The sequence below is a fragment of the Pinus tabuliformis genome, chromosome 1_2, assembly GCF_031772625.1.
Source record: "Pinus tabuliformis cultivar Carrire ecotype Pingquan chromosome 1_2, CPIR1, whole genome shotgun sequence".
Classification (NCBI taxonomy): domain Eukaryota; kingdom Viridiplantae; phylum Streptophyta; class Pinopsida; order Pinales; family Pinaceae; genus Pinus; species Pinus tabuliformis.
The window spans coordinates 274385694-274405348 of NC_142298.1; the positions used below are offsets into that span (position 1 = coordinate 274385694).

Here is a 19655-nt window from a genome sequence, read left to right on the forward strand (position 1 = left end):
AACTAAACTGAAGATCACACCAAGCATATGCACATAAAAATCTTCAACGAATGATTAATTAATCAAGAAAATATCTACAGGAAAAATCATGGCCTATTCATGGCCTCTCATTCCTCTCAGTCACTCACACACTTCTACATCTTACATGCCTCATAGGCTCACCTCAATTTATACAAATGGATTAGAACCCAAGATAGGTTCTAGATCCCTAAACTAACTCCCAAAATATCTCTCTTGATCCCTAAAATGTCTCATCCAATCCCTTATCCCTAGATAAGAGCTAACTAATCCATAATCCTCTCAAACCTTTCACAATACTCTCGAATTTTCTCCTATTTACAAGAATTATCGTTTTTCTCCTAAAAACTATAAAAAAATACAATAATTAATTAAATCATCACTTTACAAACTAACTCCTTTAATAAAGAATTGACCCAGGTTAGATGCTCCTGCATCACAAGTCATTTTCTTGCTCAACAAGTAATCCTTTTATAAGAAACTTGGATTTTCCCCCAAAATAAGTTGATTTTCTAATAGGTAAGGTTTTAAACCAATACTTACATGTATGGTTATTTTTTGCCTCCTTGGCCTCCTCAGGTAACAAGTTCAACTCATTTTCTACATTGGATAGGCCCTATTATACTCGCATCCCAGTCAATGTGTGACAAATTTCTTCTCTCATCAGTTACTTACCCTTCCAAGCATAGGCAACCCCCATCCTTGGGTGATTTACCTCTCCTAGGGCTTTCATGTATGGGATTATTGAAGAGATTGTTAGAGTCTTATGACTGAGTAACCTTTTGGCGTGCTCTAACATAGATACACTACATTGCTCACACAGTCTTATAGTCAAGGTTCCCTTTATGACTTGCTCCCGTGAGGTACTGAAAGTGTGTCACACGGCTGCAATGTCACCACAATGGCCTTGTTCCTGGGCTCCTTGCTTCATCATTTCACATGTATCACAACACTCAATTCCCATGAGAGATGCTAAAAAGCTTTCACATCAGAAATTTTAAGTGCCCAAAATTGCTTCATTGAGAAGCCAATTTTCACAAACATGAGACTTTTAGTTATGATGTTGGGCTTCTTTGCAGGTGGTGATATTTTTATCTGTCATAGTGTCTTCTATCTCACACCCCATTCTAACACTCTATTTGCAATCTGAACTTTCAATCGGCCAAACAGTGGTAGGTGTTCATACATGAAATTGTTTCATTACAAAATTTACAACATCCCCTGAGGTGATCTCAGAATTATTACTTACATAATAATTCTATCACTTTCAACTGATTTTAGATAGATTGAAATGAAATTATCATTGCATTATATATTTGCATCACAATCATTCTAAGCATTTCATAATGCAATCAAACATTTATTCCAAGAACCCAAATGGTCAAAACAGAGAGTTACATAACCACTTTCTTTAGTAAGATACATATCTCTAAATTCATGAGTAATTAGTTTCCACTTTGTTTTGCAGGATGAGGGATTCATGCCACTCATTTTACTACTCAACAATTCCTTAAGAGTATTAGAAGTTATTTCCTTTCATGACATTCAATCATGCAATTGATTGTTCCATACAAGCATGCATGCACTCAATGCACCAAGCATATGTACCATCATGATTCATAATATGAGTGTCATGAACAAATCATATCATAGTAATTCATGGATGCATCACAAAGATTATAGTAATCTTTACACATTGAAGGCTTCTTGCCTTTGTCATAACCCACTAGGTATTAATGACAAACTTGCTTTCATATATCAACAATTCCATACAATTCTCACATTGACTAGGAAAAACCAATCCTTCAACTACATGTTCCTTATCAACAAACTCAACATTATATGATGGAATCACTTGTCTTAAGCTTAGAAACTATTGGACCAATACTCATGGACTCATGAACACAATGCAGTCCCTACGTCATACCTCCCACATTGTCATCCAATCTTTCAGTGCATTACTGAACATATTTGATCTCATGAGTCTATTATTCATTTATTTAATTTCTGTTCAACATGACAACTCAATGCATGCACACATTACTAAGATTTTACTAAATATTTATGTGCTGACAATTTTCTGCCTTAACCATACCCCTTCTTGGGCATTCATGCAATACCTGCATTAAATTGAACAAACAAAAGATATCAATTTCAGCTAAAAAGAATTTTTACTCAATTCCTTTACATTTTTAGCTTCACTTGTTGTTTGCCCTACTTACTTGGCTACCATCAACATGAATTCTTAGCTGAAATCTTTTCGAGGAGTCTGATTGGCTCCATCTATGATTTTCTTGACATGCATCTGCTATCATTGTCTTCATCATTTATAATTGTGCCCCCTCGATAGAATTTTTATGAGGTCTATTCTCACATGACCACCTTAGCATGTGTTGATGTTACAACGCTCAACAACCCATAAATGATCTCAATCTCACATGTTAGTCACAACTCTATCGTTTCACCTGCTTACATACAAATTTCAATGAATATTCAAAAAGGGCAATTACACTATGTATCCAATTCATGCATTCAAACAATGCCTTCAATCATGCACCCAAACATGTACATATTGCATGTGCCAAACTTGCACATATTCCATGCCATTCATACACAAATCAATTGTTAGTCAATTAATTTATGCATGAGCTATAACATCTCAATTCAACAACCAATTCAATCTTATTAAATTTTGATTTCAGTATGTCAATTATATATTTATATATTTGCAACAAACCAAACCTTCTCATGTTTATGGTGTTTTGTAATTCAGTGGACAATTTGATTTTACCTATTTAAAATCTTCCCTCTACAATTATTGCAAAAATGGCACTTAACATACTATCATATGCACAAGATTTAATTAGAGTCTTTCCTAAGGTATATAGCAACCTTAACATTCCAATTTTTTTCCAAATAGTTCAGGACGAACCCTCCCACTTGCATTCCTATGCAAGTAGATTACCGTATCTATGCATAATTGGTTATTAAATCTTATAATTGTGTTGTGGACCTTTCATTTTGTTCTTAATTATATTAGAGAGTTTTTGGGGATTCTCACTTATTTCTCTTCACCTCACCACCGAAGGTAGGTGACTCAACCTTCTTAATTTCTCTAGGCACCAGCCAACTCTTGGCAAGCTCTACTGCCACTGCTAGGGATTCTTCCTACTGATTTCCCACTGTTTTACCAACCTTTAACGCACTTATGTATGCTTTGTTCATTGAGGTAGTCTCTTGGACATCAAATATTTCCCTACCCTCATGCTGCTTATAAGGGAAGTAATGAAGCAGGTGTTTCATCTTGCAGCCTTAACATTTCAAAGTATTCCTCTTTGATTTACTTCATTATGTATTGTTGGTTGCGAGCCCATGTGTCTTAATTTTAAATGGGCTATCCTTTTTTTTGTTGATGGTGAAGGCATTCATGGGACAGGTGTTCTCTTCCACAACCCCAACAGTGCAATGACCTTTCCTTCTTCCAAACCTTATGGGCTTTTACCTCAGTTTCTAACTGCTTATTGTAATGTTTTGCCTTTTGATTGATGTTGTTGCTGCCCAAAGTGTACACCTAAGGCACAACACTCAGAGTAGGGGTTATCATTCTGATCCCTACTGTTAAAATTGGCGACTAGGGCCAAACTCCATGTGGGTCTTCTTATTTATGGCAGCTGATATTTTTCTTGGATTCCTCTCGTCGAGAGGTGTAGTATTGATCTAAAGATCATCCGATTCCGACATGTATTCATGGAAATATGAATTTATTTGTGTTACTTGACAATTTGTCAAGGTTGGCCAGCAACCAAGTTACCCCCACTCATCCTCAACGTTGCATCATAAATAGAGGTGGCCTTCAAGTCTTTTGGTCACTCATCTCTTGTGATCTCTCTCCACTTGTTTGGGTTTTTGTGGTAGGAAAGATCTAAAGGAGAATACACTGCCCTAGAGGAGATGCTATAGCCCTAGATGCTGTCTAAAGAGACCTATACGCTGCCCTAAATTACAGTCATGAGACATCTAGACGCAGGCCCTATACACACAGTCATGGAGGAGTATTATCACAAGTGAAGAGAGGCTCCTACACTATCCTAAAGGAGGCTCTTCTACGCAGAAAGGAGAAGCTTTAAGGGAGCCTCTATACGCTGCCAAAGGAAGCTCCAAAAGAGCCCTAGCCGCAGTCTTATAACCACGGCTAGCCGCAGTCCTAATGGGAGGATACTAGTCTTACCCGAGCTGCAGATAATGAAGAGATTTGGCTGCAGTCCTAGGGGAGCTCTAGCAGTCAAAGAGAACTTCAATACGCTGCTTAAAAGGTCCCTAATCCGCAGTCTAATCCTCAGCCTAATCCGCAGTCTCAAGAGGCATCTATCTGCCCTAGCCATAGTGAAAGGAGAATGTTCCAGCCACCAAAAATGGAGGTCTTTAGTAGCTGTCAAATTGTGCCTTAAACCACAGTCCAAACAAGGAGTTTAATCTGTTGTTTAGTGATGCCCTAATCCGCAGTTATGAAGAAGCCTTATCCGCAGCAAAGGAGGGCTGATCAGCAGTGAAATATAAGCCCTATACACAGTAATGAGGAGGTCCTAAATCCGCAGTTAAGGGTGGACCTAATCGCTGTTCAAAGAGGCCCTTGTACGCTGTATAGAGGAGGCCTAACCGAGACCTAAAGTGCCCTAAACACAGCAGGTTGTTAGCGTGAGAGTGGCATGGTTTGGGCATCTCTTTTGTGACAGTATAAGGCTGGTTTCTTCTTGCAAGAGGACTGAGTTAGAGGAGCATACTATCAGACCTGTTGAGTTGTTAAGGGACCAACAATGATGAATATGCTGCCTGAAGACTGTGTGTTAGGCCCCAGGTCATAACACCAGAGTCAAGCATTTCGTATGAGTGTATGAGGACCTATATATGCCCAGATCTTCAGCTTAATCTAGGAGTTGTCTTGTGAGACAATTCTGCTGAGATCTAAGGCCATCTTGATGACTATTGGAGGGCTGTATGATGCTGCTGTAATATGAGATGGACAGAGCTATTATCATGGGTTAGTATTACTGCGTTGAGGATTAGTCAGCTAGCAAGGTGCAGCATGGTGATGGAATCATCTTGGAGAATCAGTTGAAGAATGAGGACTGATAAGCATGCCTTCACCTGAGTTCAGAACTGCAGTGTTTGTCATCAGATCTTCAACCTCATCTTCATGGTGAAGATCTCTGATGTCTGATCTCTTATTTTGGTAAGTCAAAGTGTTGACTTCAAATGTATTTTTACTATCTCTCTTTGCTGAACTATCGAAGAATATAAGAAGAATTGATTAAGCGTTTCCCCACATTAGGGTTTGTCCCTGGCTGGTGCCACATCTCGTGTCTTCTTGCCTTGGCTTGTCTTATGATGTTTATGTTTATGTTCTATCTGCACTTTACTATCATGATGATGTGATTGCTAATCTGAATGTTGTCATTGAGCTAAAATGAAAATTTGAAGTAAATTGGTCTCAACATAGAACATACCTAAAATTAATATGGTATCAGAGCTGAGATGAAGACAAAGCCCAAGCAGCAGTGAAAGAGCAATCACCGAAAACAGTTGGAAAGGACAAAGGGCTCAATGGGTTCCTCATCCCACTTCCCGAGCAAGAAGCGCTGGATTACGTGAAGAGTAAAATCCCTGAGCCTACATCAAATGCACTGGCTGCTCCAAAGATCAAGTACACCAAGGGTGAAGTCGAAGCGAAGAAGAGATTCCATTGACAAGCGTCTCGTGACCTACCTAAGGTCGCTTCAATGGAAAGTCCGAATCTAAGGGTGGAAGGAAGGGTAGATGCCTTGCTTGTAATAAGTTAGGCCATTTTGCAAGGGAGTGCCCAAATAGAAGGGACACATCTCATGATGATGATCACAATCATTCCAGGGGCATCTTCTATGATCGAAGGAATGGTAGGTATAATGGCAAAGGGAAAAAGGAATGCAGGACATCAAGGAAATGTCAAATGGCCGATTCTCCAAGAAAGCAAGGAACTCCAGGTATGAAGAATCAAATGTTGTTTTGGATAAGCAATTGGAGTATTATCTTATATCGACCCTCTCCACTGCCTCTCCTCTAGAATCCTTGGGAAATTAGCTTATTGATAGTGGTGCTTCAAGGCACTTCACTGGATACAAGGAAGCTCTCTCTAATTTGATAGAGAAGGAAACAAATTTGGAGATTATTCTTGGAGATGATGCCACCTATCCCACAAAGGGTGTAGGGAATGTTACTCTTCTACTGGCTCAGGGTAACTAATTTACTCTCTTGAACCGAATTCTCAGAAACCTAGTTTTCGGCAATGGAAGATAGTTCTTTGGCATTCACTGTAAAGGTACCGAAGATCTTTTACACTATCAAGTGGGACCATTTCGGCATTCAGAGGTCTGCCCATTTCAATGGATATAGCAAGGAAGCAGATTTGCATCTCATAGGGGACCATCAGAATACGTAGTGTTGGAAAAGGAGAGGATTCTTCTGATGAAGAGATTCATTTGAAGCGAGCATTATCGATGATGATGAATGCGTGCCTGAATCATGGATGATAGCCTCTTGGAATGGGATTGTTAATTTGTATCAAGGCTCAGGGTAACTCGATTCATTTACAAGAAGTTCTTTGTGTACCGAATCTCAAGAAGAACCTAGTGTCCATTTCGGCAATGGAAGACATAGGTTACAAGGTGGCATTCATCGATGGAAAGGTACGTGTTTGGAAAAGGAATTTTCAAGATGCTTTTACTCTTGGGTTTAGGATTGGCAATTTGTATCAAGTTGCAGGAAGTCCATTGGGGACCATGTCGTGTGACACATCTCTTCTATGGCACCAGAGGTCTGCCCATCTTCATTGTAAGGCCCTGCTCGATGTGAGTCGGATGGTGACAGGGATGCCTGAATTCAAGGAAGAGCATGAAGGTACATGTTCGAGATGTCCCGAAGGAAATCTTGCAAGGGGACCATTCCCCTCATGTAATAGCAAGATCTCAGATGTGGAACAACCCGAGGGGTTTGAGATTCATGATCGGGAATCTCATGTATGCAGGTGGAAGATAACTCTATGATTTAAAGCAAGCACCCCGATCTTGGTGTGAGAGGATTGATATCTATCTGATGAAGCTGAGATTCACTAGGAGTGAAGCCGATCCAAACCATTGCTTAAGGTTGTGGATGATAAACTTCTTATACTGGTACCTAATGAGGACGACATCTTTCTGACAGGTACATACCCTCTCATTTGCAAAAGTAAGAGGGAGTTGGATTCCGGATTTGGAATGGTGGACTGCAAGCCTGTGACTACCCCGATGGAGCCTAACTTTAAGAAGTTATGCGATAGTGCTACTAGACCTGATTTGGGAAATGCCTTTGAGTTTCATAAAATCATAATAGAATTGATGTTCTTGGTGAACTCCGGTCCGGATATATGCTTTGCAGTTAGCATGTTGAGCCAACATATGGCTGAGCCTCATCACTCGCATTGGATTGGTGCCAAGAATCTTTTTGAGATATCTTCGGGCACAATCTCTCATGGATTGAGATACACTACCGGGAATGTGAAGCTGCATGATTATTCTAATGCTGACAAGGCAGGCAATGTGGAGGATCGTAAGAGAACTTCTGGATGCTGGTTCTCTTTGGGTTCTGCTTCGATATCCTGGATGAGCAGGAAGTAGAAGTCGGTTGCTTTGAGCACCGATGAGGCCATATACATAGCTGTGAGTATGGCCTCTTGTGACGCTGTCTGGTTGTGGAAGCTCTTCTGTGAGCTGTTTGGATACCATCGTGTTCTTCTGTGACAACCAAAGTGGGATTTGATTGTTGAGGAATCTCGTGTTCTATGATTGCTCCGAGCATATAGACATCAGATACCACTTTATCTGGGATATGGTACAACGAGGAGCAAGAAGGCTCCAACACGTTGGGACTGATGTGCAGGTTGCCGATACTCTGATGAAGCCCCTGGGAAAGGTCAAATTCTTGACTTTTCAAAAACGACTTGGAGTCGTAGATAGACCCTCTCCTAAGGGTCCTGTATGATATGGACATTGAGCTCTGGGACTCCAGGGGGCACTTCTTGGAGCGATGAACAATCATAGGGTGAGTGGTTCAGCCTTCCCCTAGTGGTTTGCTATGTAGGTAGGATGATTGGTTCATCCTTCTCCTACTGAGACACAGTCATAGGGTGAGTGGTTCAACCTTCCCCTAGTGATTTGTTGTGTACAGGGTGAGTGGTTCAGCTTTCCCCTAGGATACCCCATGGCGACATGTAGGCAGGATGAGTGGTTCATCCTTCTCCTGCTGAGACATCCTACCCATGCAGTCTGGGACTAATGGGAAGTACCTCTCATCTGGCCAATGAGCAGGGAAATGAGGATAGGGACCATAGTACTACAGATGGACGCATCATGTAGTACTGTACTCCCTACGCTAGGATGATATTGATCTGGGATCAATTGGAATTGACTTCGAGTCAGTAAGAGTGGTATGAGACACTCTTTTTATTTGGAACTGATTTCAGATCAGTAAGAGTGGTATGAGACACTCTCTTTATATGGGACTGACTTCGGGTCAGTAGAGAATGGTATGATACATTCTCGATCACTTCTTTTTCTTCATAATTCAACATAGCATAGCAGGGCAGTGCAGGGCATTGCATTGATGGCAGAGATAGTACGGACTAGCAGGTGGATTAATAGATAGAGTTCTCCCTAGTTGAGAGGGAGTGTTAAAATTGGAAACTAGGGCCAAACTCCATGTGGGTCTTCTTAGTTATGGCAGTTGATATTTTTCATGGATTCCTCTCATCGAGAGGTGTAGGATTGATCTAAAGATCATCTGATTTCGACATGTATTCATGGAGATATGCATTTATTTGTGTTACTTGACAATCTGTCAAGGTCGGCCAACAACCAAGTTACCCCCACTCATCCTCAATGTTGCACCATAAATAGAGGTGGCCTTCAAGTCATTTGGTCACTCATCTCTTGTGATCTCTCTCCACTTGTTTGGGTTTTGGTGGTAGGAGAGATCTAAAGGAGAATACGCTGCCATAGAGGAGATGCCTAGCCCTAGACGCTGTCTAAAGAGACCTATACACTGCCCTAAATTACAGTCATGAGACATCTAGACACAGGCCCTATACATGCAGTCATGGAGGAGTATTATCATAGTGAAGAGAGGCTCCTATGCAGTCCTAAAGGAGGCTCTTCTACGCAGTAAGGGGAGGCTTTAAGGGAGCCTCTATACGCTACCAAATGAAGCTCCAAAAGAGCCCTAGCCGCAGTCCTAATGGGAGGATACTAGTCTTACCCTAGCCACAGATAATGAAGAGATTTAGGCGCAGTCCTAATGGGAGGATACTAGTCTTACCCTAGCCACAGATAATGGAGAGATTTGGGCACAGTCCTAGGGGAGCTCTAGCAGTCAAAGAGAGCTTCAATACGCTGCTTAAAAGGTCCCTAATCTACAGTCTAATCCTCAGCCTGATCCGCAGTCTCAAGACGCATCTATCTGCCCTAGCTGCAGTGAAAGGAGAAGGTTCCAGCCACCGAAAATGGAGGTCTCTAGCAGCTGTCAAATTGTGCCTTAAACCGCAGTCCAAACAAGGAGTTTAATCTGTTGTTTAGTGATGCCCTAATCCGTAGTTATGAGGAAGTCTTATCCGCAGCAAAGGAGGGTTGATCAACAGTGAAACATAAGCCCTATACACAGTAATGAGGAGGCACTAAATCTGCAATTAAGGGTGGACCTAATTGCTATTTAGAGGAGGCCTAGCTGAGACCTAAAGTGCCCTAAACACAACAGGTTGTCAGTGTGAGAGTGGCATGGTTTGGGCATCTCTTTTGTGACAATATAAGGCTGGTTTCTTCTTGCAAGAGGACTGAGTTAGAGGAGCATAGTATCAGACCTGTTGAGTTGTTATTGAAGGGACCAACAATGATGAATATGCTGCCTGAAGACTGTGTGTTAGGCCCCAGGTCATAACACCAGAGTCAAGCATTTCGTATGAGTGTATGAGGACCTATATATGCCCAGATCTTCAGCTTAATCTAGGAGTTGTCTTGTGAGACAATTCTGCTGATATCTAAGGCCATCTTGATGACTATTGGAGGGTTGTATGATGCTGCTGTAATATGAGATGGACAGAGCTATTATCATGGGTTAGTATTACTGCGTTGAGGATTAGTCAGCTAGCAAGGTGCAGCATGGTGATGGAATCATCTTGGAGAATCAGTTGAAGAATGAGGACTGATAAGCATGCCTTGATCCGGATTTAAACAGGAACGCAACAAATTATAGAGATAACCATATACACAAAGATGCAGCGGAAATAATACTTCATTTCATTAGTGGAAAATACTGAAATATGCTTACAACTAGAAATGGAAATAAACCAGCTAGGGCGGTGGTAGCTTATCTCTGAGAAGAGATGTGTGGCTACTTGCCTCTGAACTGTGTTACAATGAGGCTCGAAGGCCTATTTATTGTTGAGAAACAATGGAAAACCCTTCACATTCCAAAACCTAACCCTAGAAGATGAAACGCCAAATTGTGGGCCCCGTCTTTGGGTAAGTTGGTACATCAACTTCCCGGGGTCGCGAATTGGTCGTATTATCTTCGTTTGACGCGCATAATAGCCTATTGGAAAGATCTCTCAGAGGACTACGACGAAAAAAACGATTTTTTGACAGGAAAATAGCTGGCGGTAGATTTCCCAAAAAACATTGTTTAGGGCCTCAAAACGGCTCCGGAAGTTTAGGACCCGAAAAACTGCTAAAAATAGTAAACTGCGCTATAATTAAGGAAACTGAAAAACTGAAAGGGACAGTTGTGGGGGTCCAGATGGGATAGGTGGGTGGCCACCAACATCCACCTGGATCATTCCTCCCCCCTTAGGAAGCAATGGTCCCCATTGCGTTGAGTTCCTCCCTGAGATGAGGAAGCTTCTGCTGAGCTGGGTCTCTGGTGAGCTGTTCTGCAATCTCTGATGTGTCCAGAAATGGTGGGAAGCATGGTCGGCGACGGTCCACATTGAACACTCGGTGCAAGCGAAGGAATGGAGGAATGTTGTGCTTCCAAGCATTGTTTCCCGTAGCCTTGGTACTAGTGTAAGAACCATGTCGGAGTGGTCTGAGTTTTTGATGGGTTCTGGTAAGGCGTTCTTTCTGCAGATGTAACCAAACTTTGTTGCCCACCTGAAACTTGTGTGGTACCCCTGTGGGTGAGGAGAAGTTGTTCCTGTGTTCTATCATGACCGTATCCCTTTGTTGTTGCTGCTGTGTGGAGGAACCCTTTGCGGGGGTCATGGATGTAGCAACGATCTTCCCCTTACTTTGGGAGCGAACCAGACAGAAAATGAATTTCCTAGTGTGGGAGATGAGCTTGCTTCCTTTCTTGGCAATGATCAAAGAGGTGGCGGTAGGTGGGGCTACCTCCGGTATCCTGTATAATGAATTATCCAAAGAAATAATGACAGTGCGAGGCCTTGACTCATACACAGCATGTCGCCTCCACAAGTGTGGCTAACCTAATAGTACATCGCAAACATCCAGAGGTGTAACATCACACAATACCTCATCTGTGAAGGGCTTGATGCTGTAGGGAAGGCGGCATTGCTGGCGAACTTTGAGATCTTGTCCTTCATGAAGCCAACCGATACTGTACGGCTGTGGGTGTGGTGTAGTTGGTAGGCCCAACCGCTTCACGACCTCTGCTGAAATGAGGTTCTTTTGGCTGCCACTGTCGACAATGAATTGCAGTGGTGAACCCTTCACCCACATCTGTGAGTGGAAAAGACGTTCCCCCTCCTCTGGATCTTCGGGCTCATTTTTCTGGATCTTGGTGGTGGCAATAGTGGCGCTAGGCTCCGCATCAATGATCTGCTTCCCTTTGCCATTCCCCTTGTCAAGTTCTAGCTCAGGGTTGGAACATGCATCTGATTCAGAAGCCTTCAACTCGGCCACCAACGACTGCTTAGTCCGACACAAACTTGTGTTATGAGTGGGACTCTTGTGGAACTCACACCACTTTCCTGTGTCCTTCTTCGGCTTCGTCGTGGTGTTCTTTTCTTGCGGCTTCGAGGGGTTGTCTTGGGTCACCCCGCCTTGGCTTTGTCCTTTGGGCTTCGGATTTGCAGATCCAAAGTCTTGCTTCTTCTGTTTGAACTTTTGCTCGATTTTGACAACGTATCGGTATGCTGTGCCGAGTGAGGAGATGTTCAAGAACTCCATCTCTTCCTGGATGTATCTGTGTAGGCAGCCGCGGTATTTGAGTACTAGATGTAGCTCAAAATCTTTGATACCCAATTGTGTGCGAAGGTTATGAAAAATGTTTGTGAACTCCGGCACATCTTGGTCTCGTCCCTGCCGCAGTGTGGTCCATTTGATGTATTTGTCCTCATAGCTTTTGACAGGGTACTACTGCTCCTTGATGGCATCCCGGAAGTCATTCCAAGTGGGTGCGGTTGAAAACAGTGAGCCTGTACTTTCATCCTTCTGCTCGCAGTAGGTTTCCCACCAGTCCTTGACGTGGGGGGCTGCTTTGAGAAGAGCGAAAACAATCTTCTCCTGACTTGAAAATTCATGAACAGAAAAATACCCATCTAGCAGATTTACCCATTTATCTACGGCATTTGCGTCTATTTGACCCTCGAAGATGGGGATTTCAAAATTAACTTGTACCTTAAAGGGTGTGGCATTTCCAGAGTAGCTGTTGGAAATCGATGTGTCGCCTCTGGGTAGTCACTGAAGGATCTGGGCAAAGCTGTCCATCATTGCATTCCTTTGTCGCTCGAGGGCTTCTTCGAGCAAGATTTTGATAGGATCTCCTGCCCCCTCGTTTTTGCTTCTCATCTACCATGGGAGGTCGTCGAGATTTGCGAGGCTGGGCTTGCAAAGGTTCGACCAGTTCAAGCCCTAACTCCTTATATCCCGACCTCGTTGGGGACATGCAAAGAAAAACAGAGAAAAAGCAGACCGCTATGATACCACTGATCCGGATTTAAACAAGAACGCAACAAATTATAGAGATAACCATATACACAAAGATGCAGCGGAAATAATACTTCATTTCATTATTGGAAAATACTGAAATATGCTTACAACCAAAAATGAAAATAAACCAGCTAGGGCGATGGTAGCTTATCTCTGAGAAGAGATGTGTGGCTACTTGCCTCTGAACTGTGTTACAATGAGGCTCGAAGGCCTATTTATTGTTGAGAAACAATGGAAAACCCTTCACATTCCAAAACCTAACCCTAGAAGATGAAACGCCAAATTGTGGGCCCCGTTTTTGGGTAAGTTGGTACATCAACTTCCCGGGGTCGCGAATTGGTCGTATTATCTCCGTTTGACGCGCATGATAGTCCGTTAGAAAGATCTCTCCGAGGACTACGACGGAAAAAACGATTTTTTGACAGGGCAATCGTTGGCTGTAGATTTCCCAAAAAACATCGTTTAGGGCCTCAAAATGGCTCCGGAAGTTTAGGACCTTAAAAACTGCTAAAAATAATAAACTGCGCTATAATTAAGGAAACTGAAAAACTGAAAGGGACAGTTGTGGGGGTCCAGATAGGATAGGTGGGTGGCCACCAACATCCACCTGGATCATGCCTTCACCTGAGTTCATAATTGCAGTCCTTGTCATCAGATCTTCAACCTCATCTTCATGGTGAAGATCTCTGATGTCTGATCTCTTATTTTGGCAAGTCAAAGTGTTGACTTCAAATGTATTTGTACTATCTCTCTCTGCTGAACTATCAAAGAATATAAAAAGAATTGATCAAGGGTTTCCCCACATTGGGGTTTGTCCCTGGCTGGTGCCACATCTTGTGTCCTCTTGTCTTGGCTTGTCTTCTGATGTTTATGTTTATGTTCTATCTGCACTTTACCATCATGTTGATGTGATTGCTAATCTGAATATTGTCATTGAGCTAAAATGAAAAATTGAAGTAAATTGCTCTCAGCATAGAACATACCTAAAATTAACACATACACACTCTATTTAGACTCTCTCCTAGCTAAGTCAAGGGGGGTAGTCCCTAAAAACGATGATGAGGGGAAACTTGTTGGAACAACAAGTCCTAGGAGAATAAGGGCAAGGCAATTACTTCTTTCAGTAACTTGAATTAAGGATTATTTAACAAGTGTGATTATGAGATGATCAATGTATATGTTCACAAGATGAATCTCAATTAGATCAATAAGACAATAGTCAGATAAACAAATAAAGACCAGTGCCTTGATAACAATGATCAATAAAGATGTAACACTTCCAAGAGATAATATTTCAAGTTACATGACAAGTAATGCTGCAAGACAAATGTTAGTATGGAAGATATTGAAATATGAGCAGAGAAATACAACTTGCGAGATGAATGAAACTTGTACTTTAGAAATATGCCTCAATGAGATATAGCAATTACAGTGAACAGGCAAGTGGAAAGTTTACAAGTAAAGATATGCTCACAATTCAATAATATGGCAAGAGGGATGATGTTAGAATGAATGCAAGACTAAACTATGTGAGATGCAAAGATTAAATCTAGTATGCAAATGAAGTGCAAATGTTAATGCAATGCTTCAATGAGATGCAATTAAAACAATATGCTTCAAATGGAATGCTTAGGATATATGAAGATGCCAATCCACTTATAATCGATATTACTTCAAGTTCAAAAGTAAGATTAGTTTAAGGCAATAACCAAATGAAGCAACAAGAAATTACTCAATGAAACAAGAGATGACAATTAGAAGTAGGTGTTGGAGCAACGACTCAAAATGCTTTTAAATAGAACTTCTATCCATCCATTTAAGACAATGGTAACCCTTTTTGAGTAGACTGGTTCAGAGTTTCTCATAGTTAGGCGGCAGGCCACTTGAACCCTTGAGGAACTGTGTTAATTTCCCTCATCATATTTTGCCAATATGGAAACCGAGCCATGTTAGAAGGGATACCACAGTCCTAGATGGCCCTTGCCATTCTTGTTTTAGCTTCTTCTCTCCTTTGAACATTCACCATTTTAACTATTTGGTGCTCTTGAATTGCAAAAGATGTACTTTTAGAATTTTTTGATGCTTGTAGTTGTTGAGTTGTTTTTCTCTTTCTTGCTTCATGCAAAATCCTTGGCTCAATGGTTGGAACCTGAGGAGTAGCATTGGCAAGTTGTTAATGTCTTTTAATCATGCCAGCCTCTTCTTGCTCACTTCCACACTTACTTCCCTCTGCTGGTTCACATGTTTTTGGGCAAAGATCAACACCTTTTCCTGATTCTTGTAAAACATCTGTCTTCACACTTGGTTAAGAGCCCTAATATGGGTTAGTGCGGAGATTGCACTGCCATTCCCATGATCCATCCCTAGGAATTCTTGTAGTCTTTGTAACATGCAGCTAAAGAGGATAGTAGTCATTCCTTTTGTTGGGCTTGGCCACTAGGGCAGAAGTACATTGGTTGGAAGTTGTTGCTGCTGCAAAAAAGGTAAAAATCAGATATTTGATAAATAAAATGAATAATGGAAGCATAAAGCTTACGAAAACACTAAATAACTAGCAAGAAACTTCAAGAAAGCTTTCTGCTCACCAAAAATGTAAGAAATGGTTGCTGAAGTTGCCCAAAACACCACAAAATGCTGCTTGTAGCTGAAACTGCTTTAAAACACCACAAAATGACAAACGATGATGGCTATAGCTGTGCAAAACAACATACAAAGATGGCTGTAGCTGCCCAAAACACCATTGAACCTCTGAATGCTTGTTGTAGCAGCCTAAGAGACTGAACCCCTTCTTGGTGGAAACACAACCTTGCTCAAGCTGCTGCTCAAATCCCCCCTTTGCTCAAACTTTGTGAGGCAAAAATGAGTGAAATACTCTTCATAAAGAATTATGTTCTTAGAGGCTTCTAAAAGTCTCATTAATTATTAATTAACATCTAATTAAGGATTAAGTCCAAAATTATGGATCCCAGCAGTCAAAATGAGTCAAAAGTGGCTGAGTTAGAATTGGAAAAAAGCAGTATGGATAATGGTACAGCCTTGAAACATGTTTCCTGCACATGAGATGGCTCCATACGGCCAGGAAAACATCGCAAGGAGGGAATGTGTTTCAAGGCCGTACCGCACATGTTTCTGTGTTTCCATATGGAAATGCACTTGTTACAGCCCTTGATGTGATGTTCCCTGCAACTTAGATTTGATCACATTATTTAAAAAAAAAGCATTTTAGTCAAAAAAAAAAAAAAAATATCGGCATTTTTTTTGTTTACAAGTTTTTGAGGGCCTTTCTGCTTGTGTTTTTACAAGAAACAGTCTGCACTTCTTGAAATGCATTACTCGTAAAGAAATAGGAAATGTGCATCAGAAATGACATTTCTGAAACGTTTCCTGTTTCTGATGAGTTTTTCCCAGAAACATGACCCTGCTGTCATGGTTCAGGTCACAGGGGATGTTGGGGTCTGTTTTTATTCTGTAGGTGTAGATTGAACTTTCACCAGTAACTATATACTGTACTCTTCTAGAAAAGTTATCCATTAAAATGAGCAACCACATAAGGATTAGTATTGCTCATAATTCTCACTTTTCATGGGATCCTCTTGTCCTGGCCATTAACGTTTTAATAAGATCTGCTTTTCTAAGGAAAGCCACAATTACTGAGTTAGACCCTGTTAATGATCATGTGAATCTCATATATCTATTGTGTATGGTTACTTTTTACTAATTTATTTTACAGATAACAATTACTCGTGGAATGGGGAAGGCTAGAGGTTGTTTTGGTGAGTGCATTTTGAGTACTCTCGATGAGTTAACGGGCTCTGAAGTTTGTGGATATAGTAAAATCACCAAAAGTTGACCTCCTAGCAAGGTACTCATTTTAATATTGTGAAGCAATTGCTGCAGATATTATGGTTGAATTTTGTTTTTAATGTCTTTGTCTAACAGATGTTGTAAGTCATAGTTCAATAGTCTGGCAGGTTGAACCATTTTCCTGGAATAGTGATAGAGCAGCAATAACACTTGTTAGGAAGTGAGTTGAAAAGGGGAGAGCGCACTGACTGCTGAACCTATTTGTAAGACAAGATGCCTATTTGTCAACAACCCCCCCCCCCCCCCCCCCCCAAAAAAAAAAAAAAAATTTACAGGCAATGCTGCCAGTGATGTTACTTATCTTTCCCTTAACATCTCGAGACATTTCTGAAGCTATTAGATCAATTGGGTGAAATTGGTGTAGCATGTTGTAAGACTCATAGTCAAGTATAACGGTTGCTGCTTGTTGCATAGAAACAATACCTTATAGTGTGTAAAGTATTGTGGAATACAATACCATGTCTGATGATGAGTTGAAAAGTGGGGAGGGCACTGATTCTTGAAACTAGTTGTAAGATAAGTCATGCAATAAAAGTTGCATAGAGTCAACACTTTATGACGTGTAAAATGCTACATGATACTATTATCTGCCTAATGAGTTGAAAAGGGGAAAGTGCACTTTCTAGTGAATCTAGTTGTAAGATAAGTTGCACAATGAAATGCCTATTTGCTACCCAACTCCCCCAAAACTTTACAGGAAATGCTGGCACATGGCATTCCCAATATATCCCTTAGCAGCTCAAGATGTTCCCGAAGATATTAATCAGTTGGTTGAACCATTTTCCAGGAATAGTGATACAACAGCAACAGCACTTGTTAGGAATTGAGTTGAAAAGGGGAGAGCACACCGACTGCTGAATCTATTTGTAAGACAAGATGTGCAACAAAATGCCTATTTGTCACCAACAAACCCACCCCCCCCCCAATTTTTTTTTTTTTACAGGCAATGCTGTCAGTGACGTTACTTATCTTTCCCTTAACATCTCAATACATTTCTGAAGCTATTAGATCAGTTGGGTGAAGTTGGTGTAGCATGTTGTAGGACTCATAGTCAAGAATAACGGTTGCTGCTTGCATAGAAACAATACCTTATAGTGTGTAAAGCATTGTGGAATACAATACCATGTCTGAGGATGAGTTGAAAAGTGGGGAGGGCACTGATTCTTGAAACTAGTTGTAAGATAAGTCATGCAATAAAAGTTGCATAGAGTCAACACCTTATGACTTGTAAAATGCTACATGAAGCTATTCTCTGCCTAATGAGTTGAAAAGGGGAAAGTGCACTTTCTATTGAACCTAGTTGTAAGATAAGTTGCACAATGAAATGCCTATTTGCTACCCAACTCCCCCAAAACTTTACAGGCAATGCTGGCACATGGCATTCCCGATATATCCCTTAGCAGCTCAAGATGTTCCCGAAGATATTAATCAGTTGGTTGAAATGGGTGTGCATTTTTGTAGGACTTGTAGTCTAAGTAGAATGGGTACTGCTTGCTGCATAGAACCAACACCTTATGATGTGTAAAGTATTGCAGGATACTAGGTTTGATGTGTTGTGCATTGTAACAACTGTGGGACAATATAATGCGTTAAGGCTTGATGAGGGTCTTTATATTTTACACAGCGGAAAGGATGATTGATGAATTATTCACATAATTCAAATTGCATATACTTTTTATATCAGGGTTGTGTTTTAGAACTGCAGTTAGCATGTGACGTTTATTGGGACTTTTATTTTAAAGTTGGAAAGTTGTCTTTTCAAGTGTTCTTTTAATGTGAATCGATGCTATACTTTTGGCGCTTGTTAAATAATCTATCACTGCAGGTATTGAACTTAATTGTAGAGGACCTATTCAAAGGGCATCCCATCAGTGAAAAGAAACTAAAAGAGCTTTTAGGTCATACACCTTTACAAGTGTTTGCTGGAGCTGGCCTTGGGGTGTTGGTTGGTTATCTATGCTCTCACAGTTGCTCGGTTGGTCTCTGATATGCGTTGGGGAACTTGAAACTCAAATTATTCATTTCTTTGTAAGTTATATAGAAACTAGGCATTGGATACAGATACATTATTTTAAACCAAAATATTTCTTGTTCTCCTCAGCTTAATATACGAAGAGAAGAACTCCACCCCTCTCCTTTTCTATCTTTGCAATTTTATTTATGCTTATTGTAGTCATACCAGTGGCTGATATCAAATTCTAAATGAATTGAACTGTTATTTCTCTTGTTTGCTGGTGAAGGTTGAGTGCAACCAAAGATCAATTGAATCACATGTAGCTTTTCATTCACCAAAGATGTTAATTTTGTTAAAGAGATATTTATGCATTTTTGTAGTTATATACCAGTTTAGATTCATCTTAATCTTGGATTTATTAATTACCAGGAGGAAGAAAAAAGAAATCTAAATATAAATCTCTATATGCTTGGATCTACATTGGTTTGTCTCCATATAATGTTTGGTATTTTTGTTTGATTTTCTTTTTAATGTTACATATGTTTGTTATTTCTAATTTTTTTTATAAAAAAATATTATATTAGGATGACTTATACCAGTGTCATGTGAGTGTTAGGCATAAACATTACCCATTTTTAAATTCCAATCTCTTTCTATATATATGAAAGGACAGTTCATGAGATTTCCCACTTTTCCCCAGAATATCCGGATGGAAGATGGCGTTCATTGTGAACCACAAGAGCTGCTGGTAACTTACAGTGTTATTATTATTTTTAAAACCCACTTGTCAACTTGGAGTTGAGCAGAGATGTTAC

General features: G+C 40.7%; 1 protein-coding gene across 3 annotated transcripts in view; it reads left to right on the forward strand.

The window, feature by feature from the left end:
• The window catches only part of LOC149205405 (uncharacterized), a 44333-nt gene extending 25304 nt beyond the window's left edge, over positions 1 to 19029 (forward strand). For 2 of the 3 annotated variants that reach the window (XM_089395047.1, XM_089395045.1), the window contains exon 2: positions 18712 to 19029. In XM_089395047.1, coding sequence (XP_089251173.1) covers positions 18712 to 18761 — 50 coding nt within the window. In that variant the 3' untranslated portion in view covers positions 18762 to 19029. Of the gene's footprint in view, positions 1 to 16752; positions 16885 to 18711 lie in introns of all 3 variants that reach the window. The other variant, XM_089395046.1, reaches the window with a different exon arrangement.
• Positions 19030 to 19655: the final 626 nt, after the last annotated feature.